The 20,390-nt window shown below is 37.0% G+C and overlaps 1 protein-coding gene across 1 annotated transcript in view; it reads right to left on the bottom strand.

The window, feature by feature from the left end:
* Positions 1–16,625, bottom strand: part of LOC112005715 (MAP3K epsilon protein kinase 1) — a 49,517-nt gene extending 32,892 nt beyond the window's left edge. Inside the window, exons 1-9 of the mRNA XM_024038013.2 lie at positions 16,367–16,625; positions 16,034–16,168; positions 13,921–13,941; positions 9,750–9,823; positions 9,561–9,651; positions 9,397–9,480; positions 2,199–2,300; positions 1,733–1,864; positions 1,355–1,426 (exon numbers count right to left, since the gene is read on the bottom strand). Of these exons, the coding sequence (XP_023893781.1) occupies positions 1,355–1,426; positions 1,733–1,864; positions 2,199–2,300; positions 9,397–9,480; positions 9,561–9,651; positions 9,750–9,823; positions 13,921–13,941; positions 16,034–16,168; positions 16,367–16,426 (771 nt within the window). The 5' untranslated portion in view covers positions 16,427–16,625. The remainder of the gene's footprint in view (positions 1–1,354; positions 1,427–1,732; positions 1,865–2,198; positions 2,301–9,396; positions 9,481–9,560; positions 9,652–9,749; positions 9,824–13,920; positions 13,942–16,033; positions 16,169–16,366) is intronic.
* Positions 16,626–20,390: the final 3,765 nt, after the last annotated feature.

The following is a 20,390-nucleotide window of genomic DNA, read 5'->3' as shown; positions in this document are numbered from 1 at the left end:
ATGCTCGAGGTGTCCTATAGCCCATTTATGATATTTCAACTAAATATAGAAATAGAAAATTAGTACTCAAGCAACTTTAACACTCTTCAAAGAGAGTATAGTAACTATAGTTGCTTCTTGTCAGTTCCATTGCTTGTAAAACACAGGTTGATTGCCTTGATTTTACACATTTTATCCTACAAGTCCTAACCACCCTATGTCATGCTACATCAAACTATAGCCAAATATATATCATAAAGATATATCATATCTACGATGCTGAAATCTAAACAGATCCTGCTTCACCCTACAATATTGATTACAAGAAGGATAATTATCAGGCTGGTTATACATTAAAAAAACAAAGCTACATTTTTTTATCAACAATGAGATCTTAATTACATATTTGCAATAAAACAAGTACAATTTCCTTTTTGGCATTTCCAGATCCTTAATGTATGGTAATAAATATTAGTTTCACTGAGTAAATAAATGCTTCAGAATAAATAGCAACTGAGAACATCCCAAGGAAGACTTCAATGTTAAGAAGTCAAATCTGTGGCAAACTTATGTTGTCCCTAGCTAGAAAGTACTGATAAGGACACAGGTACAATATGAAATGGTAAGGATATAGCAATAAATCCTTTAACTAATATTAGTTTCAGGATTATTTGATGCTACTTTCTTGTTTAAAAATAATTAACAAGAATTTGAATGAAAAAGTAAGGTAGAGCATGAGGTTGTGGGTGGAAAACCCATCGGGGGCATGAATAATTACCAATAAAAAAAGGTTTCTCAAAAAACAAATTACCAATAAAAAAATAAATCTAAAAAAACTACTAAATAAGTATTTTAATCTATAGTGGAATAGAAGAGATTAGCAACAATTTGATGGTGACATTCATATAATAAGTTATACACAAGAACCATTTTTTACTAAATCAGTTAACTTCAATCACACCTTAAAGCATTGACGCATAAAATCAGTAATTACTTTCTTGTTTAAAAATAATTAAAAGAATTTGAAAAAAAAAAAAAAAGTAACGTAGAGCTTGAGGTTGAGGGTGGAAGACCCATTGGAAGCATGTGTAATTACTAATTACCAATAAATGCATAAAATCAGTAATTACTTTCTTGTTTAAAAATAATTTGAAAAAAAAAGGGGTAATGTAGAGCATCGGGTGGTGGGTGGAAGACCCATTGGAAGCGTGTGAAATTACTAATTACCAATAAATGAATAAAAACTTATTTTCACTTAATAAGTATTTTAATATATAGTGGAAGAGAAGAGATTAGCAACGATTAGATGGTGACAGTCATAATAACGTTATACACAAGAACCTTTTTTTACTAAATAAGTTAACTTCAACCACACCTTCTTAAAGCATTGACGCAGAAAATCAGTAATGTCAGGAGATAGACTATCAGGTATAGGAGGATTCTCGTCCTGAAAGAAAGGTGAGGAAAATCAATTGTCAGAGTTGATAATAAAATAAATAAACATTTCACAAACAAAATATGACAAACAAGAAAAGTACTTAAGAGTGATAGCATTCAACCAGGAAAAGCATGATTAGGAACTGAGCCTTCTCCAGCAAACGGTAAAAATAATGGATAACTGGAGATGTCTAAAGTAACATATACAATAAACAAAATTGGCAGAGAGAACTCCGTAGGATTCACACACAATGCAGAATGCTCTCACATCCTAATAACAACGAAAATAACCATAAATAAAGACAGATGGGCACACCTGAACAATACGAAAGAGAGCCGGCATTGGCTGTAGATCATAATAAGGAGGCACACATGTAAGAAGTTCAATCACAGTGCAGCCAACACTCCAAATGTCAGAAGCAGCACAAACTCCTGACATTTCAATCACCTGAAACATTCACAAACTTCGTCAAGATGAGATCTCCTCCTTACTAGCACAAAAATAAAAGGAAAAGAAATTAATTGCAACATCAGTTCTTACAAGAAATAATGCGTACTACGAGGAACAAACATTATAAAGGATACAAACATGCACAACTCAACTCAACTAAGCCTTGATTCCAATTAAATGGGGGTCAGCTATAAATACTCATCAACTAGTCAGAGTCACCACTTGTAACATCAATTCAACAATTTGTATCAGTCACTCCCCGCAAGGCTCAAACCACATCAGAAAAAACAAAAGCTGACAAAATTACAAATAAAATATATTATAGAAGTACCTCCGGGGCCATCCAATAAGGTGTTCCAACAACAGAATGTGTATTAACATCAGCCTCAGTCAGTTTAGTTGCAACACCAAAATCAGCAAGTTTCACAAGACCCTGAAAGCATACAGATTAATGTAATTCATAGAATTAGTGAAGTTTTCCAGACCCTGATAAATAACGGTGACTTGAACAGTGAAACCAGAGATAGGCGAAACAAAGTTGGAAAAAAAACATATAAAGCTTATGAAGCCAGAATGACATTGCACTAATAATAATAGCTATAGGAGCACACGCATGACATTAGACTGAAGCACCTCAGGATTTACCCTCATTAAGAAACGTATCAAGCTAAAAATCTCTTAAAATTAGCTAACTATCATGCTAAACTGTTATCAGCCACTGTATCAGAAAAAACTTCGCATAACATGAGTTACTTAAAGCTTTTACCACCAAAGATTACTTCATTCTGAAGACCACAGACGCATAATCTCTGAGATTTTCCCATTAGGTAGCACTGACACAGCAGAAATCTGGTTTATGAAAGTTATACCAATTCAGGGAATAAGTAAAACACTCCCACTGTTCTTAACAGTCACTACCACAGGGATATATTATTATAAATCATTGAATTAGAGCATAAACAGAACACCATGGAAAAGGCTGTTAAACACCTAGCACTCAATAACTCAAAGATATATAAGATTTGCATTTATTTACTGATCTAAACGAATTTCAGTGCTATGCATTTGTCAAAAAACACACACAAAAAAAAGAGACATATTTCATGAAGAAAAAGAATAATACATACTATGCGATGGAAATGAATGCCTTGTGGAGAAGGCTAATAGAAGCTAAATACAGTAGTGATGCAGTGTGAGTGTGTAGAAGCAGAATCTATAATACACAATTACTACAACTCTTCCACAAAACCTAAGTTCTACAAGAACACTAGGCTAGTAGGCAAAATAATAGAGAAAACCTCCCCAGAAAACTTTTATTAATAAACGCATAATAACAATAATCAACCACTCTATAAAGAGTAACTATAGGAATAGGATTTCTCCTACTCCTTTTAGAAAAAGAAATAATAAATCTATTTCTACTTGAGAAATGAAAAACAATTTAACTAGGAAAAGAAAAACAATTAAAATCCTAATTCAACTAGAAAAAGGATTTTAATTGAACTTGTAAAAGCAAATAAATCCTAATTCCACTAGGAAAGAAAAAACAACATAAAATATTAAAATATTTTATTCTTTCTTAACCAATCTGCATCATTCTCTCAGGGGTGGAGAAAACTCATCCTCAAGTTTTGTGGCAATCTTCCATGATCAATTGGAACCCCGAATAATCCTCTCCATCCTATTCTTCTATGCAAGACAAGATGAATCAATATGCTACTTATCAATCTTTTCTCACTCATAATAAATCTTGATGTATGAATTTTTGAATTTTTATTCTTGACCTCTTTTGCCGCGGTGGGATATATGAAGCAAGTACTAAAAAAGAATCCTTGCACACATCCATAAACTTCATATTGCCTTCTCCGCAAAAATTACTTAAAGTCACTTGTTCATGCCTCTTGTTGACCCCTATCAATTCTTGTTCAATAAAATCCTCCCATAAGGGATCAATAAAGTTTTCCATTAATCTTTCCAAAATAATATTAAATATACCATCGGGAAAATTTTTGTTGAGGAGCTCATCAACCCCAATGAAATCATAGTGTTTAATGTGTTCAGGTTCAAACTTTAGTAGATTGAAACTTCGTTTATCAATAAAGAACTCATCTATTGTTGAACAAACCAATTGTACCAACGTATGATTGTAATCAATAAAATCAATAACCTCTTTTTTTAATGTTGAAAGTCTCATCAACGGTGTGAGTTATGGGCTCACCTCGTATGTATATGACTTTTGTCTCCTTGACTATAATCTTCAAGATAGTCATCATAAATTGGTGGAGAATCCCAATTTACTACACAGACTCTATCAATGTATTCATCCTCCTTTTTGATATCATAGTCCTCCTCCTCAACATCAAAATACTCCTCCTCCACATTACGTGGATTTGGATGGTAGTTTTGAGGTCGGTTTTCAACAGCTAAGGCGGTGAGCTGCCTTGAAAGTGCATCAAACCACTCCTCTATTCGTTGAAAGAATGCCTCTAATTGTGCATCACGTGCAACCTCATGCATTCATACACCTCATCTATGGTAACAAGTCTTCCCCCACATGCTCCTCTTTGTGTCATGGAAGGAACCTAGCCTTGCTCTGATACCAACTGACGCAGCGTGAGCATGTAGAAGCAGAATCTATAACACACAATGACTACAACTCTTCCACGAAACCTAAGTTCTACAAGAACTCTAGGCTAATAGGCAAAATAATAAAGAAAACCTCTCTAGCAAACTTTTATTAATAAACGCATAATAACAATAATCAACCCCTCTATAAAGAGTATTTATAGGAATAGAATTTCTCCTACTCCTTTTAGGAAAAGAAATAATAAACCTACTTCTACTTAAGAAAGGAAAAACAATTTAATTAGGAAAAAAAAAGCAATTAAAATCCTAATTCTACTAGAAAAAGGATTTTAATTGAACTTGTAAAGCAAATAAATCCTAATTCCCTTAGAAAAGAAAAAACAACATAAAATATTAGAATATTTTATTCTTCCTTAACCAATCTGCATCAAATAGCATGTTGGGGGGTGGTGGGTTGGTGTTCTTGTAGTGTGCAGGGGCCTTATGGGGTTGGTCTATGGAAATATATCAGGAAGGGGTGGAAGGCTTTTATCCTATTATTATCTTTAAGATGTGGGATGGTTCTTGTATTAAGTTTTGGCATGATCCTTGGTACAAGGGACTTCCCTTGGAAATTAACTTCCCAGAACTATACAATATTGCCAATAAAAAGGACACTTCAGTGGCTAAGATTTTTTTTTTTTTTTTTTTTGATAAATAACGGAATTGTATTAATCAAAAGTCCAGGTACACCGGAGGTGTACGTGGAAAACAATACATCAAACACAAAAATTACAAAGATCAAGCATTTCTAAAAAATTAGAACAAGGGAAAAGATTAAAGGAAGAACTACACTCTAGCAAGGTGTGAAGAAGAAGAGATTTAATTTCTGAAATAGACCGTTCCTTCCCTTCGAAACATCTTGAGTTCCGTTCTTGCCAAATACACCATAGGACACAATGTGGGACAGTCCTCCATAAATCAATGCTCCAATGCCCACCAAATGAACCTTGCCAACTCGAAAATAAATCAAAGACACCATGTGGCATAACCCATTGAAGACCAAATAGAGCCCACACCATAGACCATAATTCATAAGCAATAGGACAATGAAGAAGAAGATGATTCACCGATTCTCCACTCTTTTTACACATATAGCACCAATCTACAACGGCGACACCCTAATACCATAAATTTTCAGTAGTCAAAATCTTACCTAATGAGGCAGTCCAAGAGAAGAAGCAACCTTAGTAGGGACCTTTGAAACAAAACTGAGCTTGATGAAATCACCTCATATGTTATGTCCTCAGGGGCAAACTACCATTATAAAATCATTTTTACTCGACCGGTTCAAGATTGGGAGTTAGAATCGGTTGCCTCCTTTATAGACCTCATATATTCTAGATCTTAGAGGAGTGGGGCAGATAAATCAGTTTTAGAAACCCTCTCCTAGGAGTGTTTTTGATGTTTGGTCTTTTATAGGACCTTACAACCCATAAACCTTGTTCTTTTCCCATGGAAACCAAAAGTTCCTACAAAGGTTAGCTTCTTTATTTGGACAATGGCAATGGGGAAGATATTAAACACTGATAATTTAAGGAGGCAGAAAGCAATGGTTGTGTTGGATTGGTGTTGCACATGCAAGAGGAATGGGGAGACCATTGACCACTTAATCCTACATTGCCCAGTAGCTCAAGAGTTGTAGAATATGGTGTGTACAGTATTTGGGGTTCATTGGGTCATGTCGCATAGTGTTGTGGAACTTATAGCAAGTTGATCAAGCAAGTTTAAAAGAGTCAGAACTAAGGTGCTTTGGAGAATGATCCCTCATTGTCTTATGTGGGTCATTTGAAGGGAATGAAAGATCAATTCATAAGTTGAAGCTTCTCTTCTTTCGAACTTTGCTTGATTGGGCAAATGCTTCGTGTTGGGAATACACGTGAGTGAAGTCCCACATTTAATAAGAATGTCAAGAGAGAATGGTTAATATAACATAATTGAGAACAAACTCATAGGCTTAAGTCCTTTTTTTTTTGATAAGTAATAAAGATGTATATTCAAAAATACTACCTCATGCAGAAAAACATAAGGCAGAGGTAAAAGGTACAGAAAAAGACGATAAAAAGACAGAAAGAAAAGATACTATTTACAAAGAAGGGAGCTAAGGAACATAAGGAGAGAATCACTAAAGATGAGTCCCCAAGCGCTAGACCAATCAAAAAGGGAGCCACTTAAGTCTTTTGGATTAGGTAGTGTCCCTATATGTTATATTAATTACTCAATTGGAGGCTCCCAAAGGTTTTATCTCCCCAACAAATGGTATCAGAGCTTAGTATGGTGCGCGACAAAGGTGGCAAGGTGTTTAGGGTCCCTTTCCTAGTGGGGATAGAGCAAGCCTTAAAGGCCCACACAAATGATCCCAAAAATAGGCCCTACAAAGAAAGGTGTGCAACAAAGGTAGCGAGGTGTTCAATGTCCCTTCCACAGCGAGGATAGAGCAAGCCTAAAGGGCCCACACAAATGATCATGGAGAAAGGCCCAAAAAGGAGTATTGACAATGATGCTAGATCACCATGAAGCATGTGGTTCCAATGGACAGGAATGGAGGGGCCAATTCCCACGGATGAGCATGCAGAGTTGACACCCATGGATGGTGTATGAAAGGCCCATGAATTATGTGATGGTGATGGAAAAAGCCCATAAGGAAAGGGGGAGCAAGTAGGACTAGGTCAAAGCCCACAAAGGGGTAAAGACTCACACGTAAGGGAAGATTGTTGGGAACAAAAAGCGAGTGAAGTCCCACATTGAATAAGAATGTTAAGAGGGAGTAGTTAATATTAACTACTCAGTAGGAGACTTCCGAAGGTGTTATCTCCCCAACACTCTAGGGGTTTTCACTTTCATTTCTTTGCTTGATATGCTTGATTTTTGTACTTTCATTGTTACTTAGTGCTTTCTTTTGTAGCTTCTAGCATATTGCCTAAGTGCCTTTTTCCTTTGTATTTTCTTGCATTTTATTCAATAAAGTTTATTACTTATCAAAAAAAATATACATACTATACTCCCACTCACCCAATTCCTATTGTATATGCTTTATAAATTCAGAAAATGATTGTTGGTCCTATCAGTCTTCAATAGCTAGGTATGACTTTAATGCTACAATTATCTAGCGACAAAGAATATCTGCTTTTTTTTAAGAAGTGAATTTTGGCTCAAGGGGAGAGGGAAAGAGAAATTCGAACTAGTGACCTATGCTTTCTAAAGCATTTTTTGATAAAATAAAACTTGTATTGAAATGAAAAAGAGTATGCTCATGTACACAGGCAGTGTACCTCACAAATTGCAAAGCATCTAGACTCTTTTTAATTGCTTTTTCTACAGCAACAAACCAACATATTTTTTTCCATGAACCTATCAGGTAGATAATTTGTTTGTTGGTATCACTTTGGCCCATCACGACAGTTACATCTACGATACCTAATGTTATACCAAAATCATAAAGAACATTAGCATGATACTCCTAAATTTCACTAGAAAACAAAATGGGGCTAGACGTTTTGCTATGGCCAATCCGACAGGCTGCAGCAAGGATTGGAAAGTTGATTGTGTGGGTCTAGTGGACAGGACTTCTCTGAAAGCTATATGAATCAGCAAGATAAACGACACAGATCCAGCCTAGAAGAGTCAAGAAGCATCATTATAGTTACCCTAGGCAACTGACATTTTTTATTAATAACAAACTTTATTAAAAAGAGGAAATTCAGTACACAAGTGATATACTGAAAGAGTAAAAATCATGAAAAGTTACAACTACCAATGAAGGTAAGCAAAGAAGAAATCAATGAATGGATAGAACAGTTGCTGACTCATAAAGTATGCAGCAAGAACAGTTTCAGGTCCGATAAAAAACACTTGGCCCCCTCAAATGTTCTTTGATTACACTCCCTCCACGCCAACCAGAACACACAAGGGCACTGCACATCAAACCGTACGAAGGCCTCACCTAAAAAAGCTCCCCTTCCAGCAAGCTAGAACTGCTGTTAGATTATGAGGTATAACCCATTGAACCCCAAATAGACAGGATATCAATGACCAAAGCTCGCTAGCATATGCACAATGAAGGAACAACTGATCCACAGTCTCCCTAGCTTTCTTACGCATATAACACCATTTGACACAAGCCTACCAGCAAATCAATGGCAGTTTAAACTAAACCCAACCCATAGGGATGTAGACAAAAACACAAACATTCCCCATTGCAACAGTTCATTTCCCCACTTAAAAATTGATCTACTCTCACATCATCCAATTCGCGGTGGTCCACCAACTTTTAAGATAATTCTCTAGCCTCAAAACCATCAACATTGGACCATTTGAATCACTCTTCTAGACTAACCCACAAGATTTTATTTTCTATTAGTATGTTACCCACAAACCCAATGAGTTTTGAACCCACAACCTCACCCTCAACTCTGTCCTAACAGGGAGAGGAAGTGCAGTTTGAGGTATAGCAGATTGGCAATATCTCCAAAACATATTGCAAACCAAGTTAGGGAATAACAGAAAAATTTTCACCATGTGATTTGTCTAGAGAACACAAGGCACATTGAACTTCAAAACAGCACTTCAACAATGAATAAATTAATAAAATTATTATGCACATTAAATGTAAAATCTTTTGATACACCCCAAGTAGCTTTTTCATGCTGTCAAAACTTTGATCCTTTGGCAAGCTACATCAATCCTTTTTTTGTGCTAATGAGTTTTTTCCAGAGACTATAATACTTTAAGCATAAGGTGGAAAATGATTTAATAAGAATTAAAAAATCCTCCTAAACTATGTCAATTGTAAACTTTGCACTGGATGCAGTAAGATGTGGCAACCATAGCTATTAAACTGCTTCTAAATTCATATTTAGAAGATCAAATAAAATATAGGACTAGAAACAATGCCAGGAATTTACCTCCTTTGTTGTCAATATGTTTGCACCCTTAATATCCCGATGGATCACACCCTGTTCATGTAGATAGACCAAGCCTTCTAAAACCTGTCTCATGATGAATTAGCAAACCTGAGCAAAACTTAACACCAAGCAAATAGAAATGAACTGCAAGGACACTAGCAAACCTGAGCAATGTAAACAGCAACTAGTGATTCCGGAAAAGGCCCAAATTTATTAGGCTTGATAATGTTCGCAAGTGAGCCATTCTCCACGTACCTATGTGAAAGCAAAAAAAAAGAGCACAGATTTTCAAGCAGACAGTACAAATAATGCTGTAATCAAATCTTTCCAACAAAAAAATGGGGTTGACTTACTCTAGGATTATGTGAAGGTGAGTCTTTGTCTTCAAAGATCCAAGATATTTCACAATGTTTTTGTGATTCAAGTTCTGCAATAGAAGAATCATATTCCAAACAGCATCAATAATACATTGAGCAGACAATTTTCTTTTGTTCGTTTATTATTTTTTTAGAGTGTTGAGCATACCCTCTTTTTCATTAAAGAAAGCAGTTGTATTACCAAAAAGATTATACAATGATACATAGGGGACAACTGGAGTGCACTGGCTACACACTGAAAACCTCCCCATGAGATCAAGAGTAGAACAAATCTATGAAGCAATATCCAGAACAAATTTGGCACTGGAAAGCAGTTTTTACGTGGTTTCAAACTATCACTGGTTTGAAAATAAATTTGGGCAAATATGAATTGGTCCTGGTTGGTGATGTGCCGGGAGTTGAAGCTTTGGCTGCTATTCTGAGATGCAAGGTAGCCCAGCTGCCCATAACTTTTCTGGGCCTTCCTTTAGGCTCCACTTTCAAGGCAAAAGCCATATGGAATGGTGTGCTAGAGAAAATGGAGAGGCATTTGGCCAAATGACAGAGGATGCACCTTTCTAAGGGAGGTCAAAATAGAGAGCACTATATATAGCCAGCCTATTACACGGGGATTTTCTATGGGGAGGGCTGGGAAATGAATTTAAATATGACCTGGTGATGGGGGAAAATGGTGAATTGGTAAACTATTTTAGAAAACTAAGTTGCTTAGAGAAAAGAAAGAATGAACTCGCTCTTCAAGAGACACGCTTTTGGAATAATACCCATAGGTAGAGATTTCTTGGATCCAAATTCAACTAGTTACAATGAGGGCAGCCTTGCTTACTTATAGTTACATAAGCAAGTTGTTGAGTTAGTTACAAGAACCCACTATGTGGATGCCATGTGATTGGCCAAAGCCTAACAAACTTCTCTAACTAACTGATAGGCTATTGCACTTATCACTAACAATCTTATCAACGAACTTTCAATTACAAGTAAAAGGAACTACTTATCATACAACATAAACACTAGTAAACAGCTAGCTTTAGAAATGAACTGCATCAAGATTCTCCCTCTTTGGAACACACTTGTCCTCAAGTGTGGCTAGTTGTAAGCTGATCTGGTGCATGATAGGGCAGCAAGTGATGCACATTGAAACTTTTGGAGATGTGCATACGATTGTCCTCAAGTGTGGCTAGTTGTAAGCTGATCTGGTGCATGATAGGGCAGCAAGTGATGCACATTGAAACTTTGGAGATGTGCATACGATCTGATAGTTCCACTGATCTGCATTCTCATAAGTTGTTGTATCAAGCATGCTAGAGATTAAGGACTGTTGCTGCTTTGTGTCAAGGCTGCAAGTGTAAGCAGCCATGTAGATGCTCTTGCATCCAACCTTCTTCATTTTGACCATTGGTTTCGGGCTAGCTTACCCCTTCTTTGGTTGCAATGTGTAACAATCTCCGTTCTTGTATAAGCTGAACATGTTGCTCATTCCACCCAGAAAGGTTTGAAATGGACATGATCTTTCACACCCAAGTAAGAGATGGCAAACATCCATGGTTGTCACATCACAAAGAACATAATCTTGAATGTCATTAATTAAGAACACTAAGCACTTTCTTGAATATCTAACTTCACCTCGTTTCTTAAAGCAAGATCATTTTTGTGGTTGGGGCTGGTCTTGATTCAAGATTCAAGATTGTTAAAAACTACTTGTAACACCATATCCTCATAAGTACTTCTAAGACACTTGTCATCCTCCATTTCTTTCTTTGGAACTAGCATGAAGTTTATTACTCATGATAAATCCTCTTCTTCCTCTATATGAGCATCTACTTCTTCCACGTATTGATCATATACGGGTTCTTGAATGCATTCCCCTCCCTTATTTTCTTCAATTATCAATACACTATCACACATTTCTTCTTCTTCTTCTTCTTCTTCTTCTTCATATTGATCATACACAGGTGCATTCATCAACATATCTTCTTTGGGTGCTAGAAAGGTGTTATCAAGGATTAAAGCTATACCTTCTTCTTTGCATGTATTGGCTTCCTTTGATGAATCAAATGCCATATTAACAATAAAGCGCGTTGCTGCACTTCCCTTATCATTCTTGGTCTACCAAGAATCATTTTTGCAGATAGCTTGCACATAGTTGAAAGGCAGAAATTGCTTTTGCAATTTCCGCTTCATTTGAACCATTCTCGAATCTTTCCTTTACCCCTCCTAACTCTCTAAACTTGGAGTTGTTCACGCCAGGCTGAAGTTCTCCCTCTCAGCTTGATAGAGACCAACTTCACCTTCTTGGAATCTTGGACTTCATAGTACTCAAATATACTCTCAATTTGATTCAACCAATCCACAAATTCTTTAGGATTCAAGCTCCCTTGGAATTTTGGAAGGTCAAGTTTGATGTTTGGCTTCCATTTTGGCTCTTCTCTTTGAGGAACTTGCAAATGCACAAGACTTGGCTGGTCTTGGTTCTTGCACAGGCACTTGCTGATTTCCTCTCACAAGATGGCCAAATGGGTTGTTGAAGTTGCTGTTGCTATCTGCATCAGCATCTTCAGATTGTTCACCATCATTTCTAGGATGATGACGCTGGTTTCTTCACACTTCCTCAGTCAAGGCAGCAAGCTGCCCCCTTAGCAACTCCATAGTCTACTCCAATGTCACCTAGGGTTCTCCATGGTCAGGTTCATGTGCTACAAAAGCTTTCTTGTTCCTTCTTTTGAATACTACTGGTGCCATCTACACAAATCCTTAGGCTCACTAGTAGAGGATAAAAAAATGAATGCAAGGATTGAATCTTTGAATAGGCTATGCTGTAGAATAGAAAGGACAAGAAAGAACTTGAATTCCCCAATGGATCTCAAGCTCTGATACCAAATTATGATGGAGGAAAATGGTGAAAAAAAAAAAATTGTTTTAGAAAGCTAAGTTGCTTAGCGAAAAGAAAGAATGTACTAGCTCTTCAAAAGACACACTCTTGGAATAATACCTCATAGGTAGAGATTTCTTGGATTCAAATTCAACTAGTTACATTGAGTGCAGCCTTGCTTATTTATAGTTACATAAGCAAGTTGCTGAGTTAGTTACAAAAACCTACCATGTGATTGCCACGTGATTGGCCAAAGCCTAACAAACTTCTCTAACTAATTTATAGGCTATTGCACTTATCACTAACAATCTTATCAACTAACTAACTTTTTGTTACACGTAAAGGAACTACTTGTCATACAACATAGGCACTAGTAAACAGCTAGCTTTAAAAATGAACTGCATCACTTGGTTAGTTGGAGGTGTGTCTGTGCACCTTTTTAAAATGGGGGGTTAGGCATCCGAGATCTGGTGCTATTTAATCAACCTCTATTGGAGAAGTGACTGTGGAGGAAAGTGATGGAGAGGGATGCCTTGTGGAGAAGGGTAGTGGACACTATATATGGCAAATTGATGAGGAGGAGGGATGGGGCTCCAATAGTGTGCAAGGGCATCCAATAGAAAAGACACAGTAAATTGGGGGTTTCAATCTCTCTATTTACAGCTCTTGCCCCTCAAAAGTCCTTCTATTCCTCGCCCTCAATATTTTCCACAACCATACACTACGTCCAAAGGAATCAGGTCTTGGTCACCAATACCGAAGCACTCCCTCTCACTGTTTTAGGCATCACCCATTTAACTATAAATGCAACAAATGGTCAATAGTCACAGTTTTGTTTCCACATACAACACCAATTCGCTATAAACGTTCCCATTTAACAAGATTGACTACCATGAGAATCTTTTCCAATGCTGCAATGCACACAAAGAAAGCTACCTTCATTGTAGCCTTCACTCTCCATATTTCCTTCCACGGAAAAGAGAACATGTAGAACACTAACACCAGAAATGCAATGCCAAAGGCTCAAAGGAAGAAGCTAGCACTAATTGGAAATTAAAGATATAATGTATCAATGGTTAAAGCCATAGCCAATTAGGTATGCAACAACTTCAGCATATCTCAAGAAGGCTTCTCATTTAACCCAAAGCCTTCAAGCACTACAGGTATTAGTGTGCATTAGTGGATCACACTAAATCTCATGGTTGGAATTAAGCAAAGGAATACACAATTAAAACCATAATTGAGACATTACAACTAAAAAATAAAGAAAAAAAAATGTACCTTCAGTAAATCAATCTCTTGCTAATCCATTAAAGCATCCCGCCAATGAGAGTAAAATCAAAGGAAAAAAGCACCCAGTGAGACAAATCAACATGGTAGATACGTGAAACAATAATATATGGAAAGATAACATCTTAGAGGACCAAATACATATATAAATCTGATTCTTATATTTATTGTCTACTCTACTAAACAAGACACACTCATTTTTAACCTCAGAAAAAGAAAGGTTTCATAATTAAGGTTGACAATAAAAATGCGCTAAGATAGAAAATGAGCTTTGAGAAACAAGGCAACAGGGGAACTAGAAGTTATATAGATACAAGGTAATACAAAAGAAGATGAGAAAGTCCCAAAGTTTCCGTGCATGTATTGATGAGATGTAGATGTATACATTTGCAACACCTTAAAGGTTCACACTCCATTACAAGCATGAAATTTCCCATCTCACATCCAATAGAGGTTTCATTTTCTTTGATAAGTAATAAAATTTTATTAAATGAAAATAGAGCAAGCCCTAATACATGAGCAGTATACAAGAGGCCCACCGAAGAATTAACATCTAACCAACAAAAATTTCGTAAAAGTAGAAATAATCGTTTAAAAGGATCAAACAAAGTAATTACTACACTGATTTTTTTTCAACATTTTCAAAACATGGATTCTTAAGGTGATTTAAATTGATTACACTGTGTTTGGTATAGCTTATTTTCATTGGTTTATTTATTTCAAAAAACAAGGTGATTACATTACAGTACATTTGGCTTTTGCTTTTTTGTTTTTTGTCTCAACTTTTTTGCAAATAATCTAACTTTCAGCTTTTTGTCACACATTTAACATAAATGTTACCAAAAACTATATCTTTTGAAAAACACTATGTAAATAAGCTATTCCAAAACACAAGCTTATTTTCACTGATTTATTTATTTCAAATTATAAGCTGGGTAAAATTACAGTTTTACTTTAACGTGAGGTTTTAAAAGGTTGTACCTTTTAAGCTGCACATTAGCTGAACAGAGGCTAAATACAATATGCAATTAGGAAAACAGAAACAACAATAAATGCTCTACAGAATCTGGAAGAACCAGGAATAAGGTTGGGGACATACAAGAAATACTTTTGAAAAAATGGCAATAAAAAAGCTTATTAAAATTTGGCAGTAAAAGAAGGTAATATCCCTTTTGTAAGAATCCATCATCTGCTATAAGAAAAATAATTCTTTATGATTTAAGCATAGAAAACATGGATTAAATTGAAAAACAAAATATATGTGATAACCTCTAGTCCAATAGCCAACAAGGTAAGTCGGTCACTGTGAATGTCACCTCATACCCAAATAGCTCACATTATCAAAACCCAAACCAAGACATATTATCCAATAACTCATTCAAAAAGTATGTAGAAAGGACGCGTAACACTAAGTAATCCAATCCAACCCGCATTACTGACTAACAGTGGATAATTATATTTCTTAGAGATACTAAATACAACTCCATAAATGAGAAAAATGGAGATTGCATTAATAATAAAGATCTCTAGGGATACCACTAAAAAAAGATTGAACATTTTTTTTTTTTTTTTTTAATGGCGGGGGTGCAAATAAGATGAAGGTATTATTTTCAATCAAAATATGTTTGAATTAGGTTCTGGTTAAGTAGCAAAACTCAAAATTACCTAAACAAGCCCATAAATTAATTTTGTACCATTTCTAATTTGCAACTTCTTCATTGATAACGTTAATAATGACCCTATCAATTACTGTATCTGGGTCAAGGGGTTCATTATGCTCGACTCCATAACTATACAAATTTCCAGCTTTAAAATTACATGGTGAAAAGAAAATCAATGCACATATGCAAAGTAATTATATGGTTATGTTTATGGAATTTGTGTTCTTTGGCAGGACAGCTTTCAGCTCCCAAACCAGTATGAACTAGAAGCACCCCAAATAATTTTTTGATAAATTATATTTATTATCAACTACAACTTTCATATACAATCTTCTACAAATGTGACTAATAACAAGGTCCAAAAAAATCTTCCAGAAAACATTAATAATAGAGAAAATGGTGAGGTGGGAAAGCGAAGAAAAGGAAAAGATGATTGGGCAAACCATAATGATATTGAGATCCTCTTGAGCAATATTCTCCAAAGAAACTTGTTTGATTGCTACAAAGTCACCATTCTCCAAATCCAAACCCTTGTAAACTCGACCATACGCTCCTTTCCCAATCTCATCTCCGAGCATCTACATCAACAAAAAAATGAATAAAAATTTTACTTTCACTATGTAAGAGTACGAGTACGAGCCACAGATTGAGAATATTACTACTACTACTCCTCATTCAAACTAGGATGTTACTACTACTAGTCTGATGGATGAAAAATGATTTGATTGCGGGTAAGCACTAAGCAAAGCAAAGCAAAGAAGAGAAAGAGATGATACGTATTTGTTGTCGAGAGTCTTGGATTTGTGGAAGGCGGAGGAGGTCATTTGGCGAGACATGGCTATGATGATGATGATGATGATCGCCTTCAATTTCGACCTTACCTTACCTTAGCTTTCCTTTCATTCAAAATAAACCCTAACAGACCAGTGCTCAATTTCCATTTCAATTTCCATTTCTTTCTACAACAAAGTGTTGTTGGGTGAGGATGGAGGGGAGAGAGAGAGAGAGAGAGAGAGCGCTTTGGTAATTACGACCCAAAAATCGGACTCGGACCCGGACTCGGACTCGGATTTTCCTTCGTTATTTTATTTTATTTTATTTTTCATGTGGGGGTAATTTGGGTAATATCGTGGCAGTGGTAGTATTTCCCTATTTCTATTTCCATTTGGGCGAGACTAATAATTGAAAAAGCCAGATCTGGCCTACTATCTCTACTAGACCACTAGTCCAGCGCACTTTAGATTGGCGCTGAGTTTTGACTATCAATACTACTGCCTACCATCAACTGTCAAATTTAAAATGGACGGTGAAAATGGAATGGCATGTTCTCTCTTGGGGAGTCACCTTTTACTCTCTTTTTCTTTTCTTTTCTTTTTTTTTTTAAGAGAGTTTTAACTTATGACATTCACTTTTAATAATAGATCAAGACACCAATTAATTTTTAGTATAGGCAAAAATTGAATCTCAGATCTCTCATTTAACCATCATAAACTTTACTAGTTGAGCTAATTGGGATCCACACAACCATTTATTCTATACTACTATTTACTTCACTATTATGTGTGGAGACCATAGCTATTAAACTTAGCCGGTCTAATCAAAATTTCAATGACCCGACACTTTAGACCAATCTAGGTGTTTGAATGAATTATTTATGCATAAGACCCTGTCAAACTCAATCAAATCCGGTGGGTTAGTGACAACCCAAGTATCTCGAATAGGTTTATATAACCCGATTGGGTTTGTGAAATTTGTAAAATTACATCTACAGCCTCACTTTATTGACTTCTTTATTGTTTAATGTGTTATATTATGGTAATTTAAAAAATAGAACTTTAAAAAAAAAATTTGATTAGAAAACTTTAATAATTATAATTAAAAAATGCATTTATTTGTTTATCCACATACCTCTAAGACTCTTATCCTAAGATAGGAATAAACGATCGTTGCTGAATTTGAATCTAGAGAGAGGTATTTTGAAAACTTTGATATTTTAAGACAAAATGAGATAGGATTAAACGATGGTTGTCGAATCTGAATCCTGAGAGAGGTATTTTGAAAACCTTGATATTTTAAGGTAACACGACATCTTAGTATGAACATGTATGATATATATTAGGCAGTAAGGTTAGACATACTTACATGTGTATTTGTATTGCCATATGTTTTGGGCTTACTAATCAATCTTGAATTTGCTTTCTAGGTCATGTCTTGACGTGTGAGATATAACGAAGATCGTGGGAAGGCTTTCGCCACTGTTCCATCCCAAGCAAACTCATCTAGCAGTGACGATGATACTGTTTCACTTGGTGTACAGGTTGTGCGAACCCTTCAAAGGCGCTTTGACCGAGGTGGTGATGACACTGCGCCCCCTAAAGGCATACACATAGCACATCGCACCAGGTTTAATGGAGATAGCCAATGCCTCATCTCAGTCCTACATTAGTTCAAGAGGCGGTTCTTCATAATTCCCTTGAACTGAGGAAGGAAAAGGCTCGGGGGCGACGATTTTGGAGACAAGCTCATGTTTGATATAGATACCATTTTGGCGGCTGATGACACAGCTAGGCAGGGCCCTGGTGCTTCTAGGTGTAGGAGTCTTAAACTGAGGTTTCCACCTCACCAAGCCAAATCGAAGGCCTATGCTAGGGAGATTGATGATAGCATTAAGGACACTCATCTACAGCATGACTCAAAAAGGCATCCTTCCGCTTAACACGACTTGAAAAGGCATCCTTCCTTTTATCGATTTGGGGTGTGTGTGTATGTATGTCATGTGTGTTAACAGACAGCTCTTCTTTGAATTTAAACACAAGGTGTTGATAAGGTTCACAGCTGAAGGGCTTGGTCTTTGTTTTCCCTCCATCTATTTCACTCATCTACTTATACGCACTATTATGCCTTCCTGATGGAGCAAGGATTTGAGGCCTTTCTTTGCATTATGCCTTGTTCTATGAGGCATGGATTGACCAAGGCTTTAGTGTAGCAATTCCATGCTGAGATGGGTACTTTTCACTTGAGCTACGAGGAATATGTAGTACTTCCCCTTGTCTGGATAACCATCTTGGGCATTAAATTTGGAGGGGAGCCAGTCCTAAATGAGTTTATGAGCTTCGCGATGGCGTGTGAGCTTTTAGGCATTCCATACCTTGGTATTAGGACGACAAGAGGGTACTTTGGGCCTACTAATAAGCCCCAAAATCAACATGTAGTGGTTGAAGATGAACATACCATAGAGGACGGAGTCAAACGACATAGATCTTAGGTGGCTCTTTTTCTACTTCATCAATAGTTGCTTCTAGGCAACAACTTATTAGTGTTGACTTGCAGGCTGTTGGGCGCCATGAGAGTGATGTTCGTCGTAGGGGCTTATGATTGGGGGTTCCTTTCTTAGAGATTTTTCATTGCCTATTTGAGGTAGGCGGCACGCCAAGGCTTCAGAAGCCTCGAGGGTTTTTAGCAAATTTTGAAATGGTGGGCATATGAGTACATCCCAACTATGCGACCAAAGTACACTGACCTTTCAATGATGATATATCCCAGGGCATATGCTTGATCCCTTTGTGGTATTCTTAGAGTTGTTCTAACTTAGCATACTACTATCAGCGTAGCGTTAGATTGTGTCCTCTGGGGTGAGATATGCAACACTCTATAGATGGAGGGTTGTTAGCTAGGCCCAAGGTCACTCCTGCCATGGGTCAGCTGCGCGCTTGGCACTAGTTTAGAGCTCTAACGAGCTGGGAGTTCTTTTTGGCTGAGCAAACTTTCCACCAGGTTATGCCAACCTTTAGGGTGCCGAGAGATCTGCCTCTTGAGATATCTTGCCTTGAGATGATTGTGGATGACCTTGCCTATGTGATAGGTTCCTTTGAGGGCTTCTTGATAGAGGATATTGATTATGCTACCTGGTTTTTGGCATCCTCAACTAGACCCATCATTAATGATTGCCCTGTGAGCGGGGAAAGAGTGCTCGGGGGTATTGCACGCACCTGGAAGGCTTCGAAGGCCCATTTAGGATCGCACGCAGAGGCCTTACAGGCTCAAGTGCGAGATCTTGAGAGTGCTGCTGTTGCTAAGGAAGGGTACATGTAGAAGGATATTTTTAGAGCATTGGCTTGGGAGAGGTAGCTATGGCAAAGAGAGCAGGAGAGTCAAGTTGCTATCATGGAGAGAGAGAGAGAGAGAGAGAGAGAGAGGGAGGAGCCAGCATATTGCTGAGGTAGGCTTGCTCTAGAGGTATATTGGCGTCTTGATTGGCAAGATAAGGGGATAAGGGATGCCTGTGCCTCTAGCACCCTTCATTCCAGGCAAGGATCCTACTATTTGGAGACATGAGACTGAGTACATACTAGTTCCTCTAGCTTCTATCGATGGATAGGGATTTACTCCTGTTTCAAACTAAGCACGGGGCCCCACACTTGGGTAGGCTTTATTTCAGTATCTAGGAAAGGTCTCAAGTTCTTCGACGGGGAATCGATCCTTTTGCTAGTCCAGCTGCTGGTGATGGTGCTGATGATGGCAGCGTTGGGCGCTTTGCTGATGGCACTGTTAGAGATGATGATTCCCCCTAGGTTTTAGCCACTGTTGTTTTATCTCTATGACGATGTAGCCCCTGCATGGGCATGTATTCATTTCCTTATACTATTTTAGACATTGCCTCATGGTAAGCTAGATATGTATGTATTATACTACACCATGGTGGGCTCAGACTGTGTATTTTGATTTCGCCTCTTGGTAGGCTTCTGGATATGTATGCATGATTGCCCCACTATATTCTAATATTGCCTTTTAGTAGGCTCG

The sequence above is a fragment of the Quercus suber genome, unplaced genomic scaffold (genome assembly GCF_002906115.3).
Source record: "Quercus suber isolate HL8 unplaced genomic scaffold, Cork oak 2.0 scaffold_100, whole genome shotgun sequence".
NCBI lineage: Eukaryota > Viridiplantae > Streptophyta > Magnoliopsida > Fagales > Fagaceae > Quercus > Quercus suber.
The sequence above is the reverse complement of the archived record's forward strand: the minus strand, read 5'-3'. Positions and strand labels throughout refer to the sequence as shown.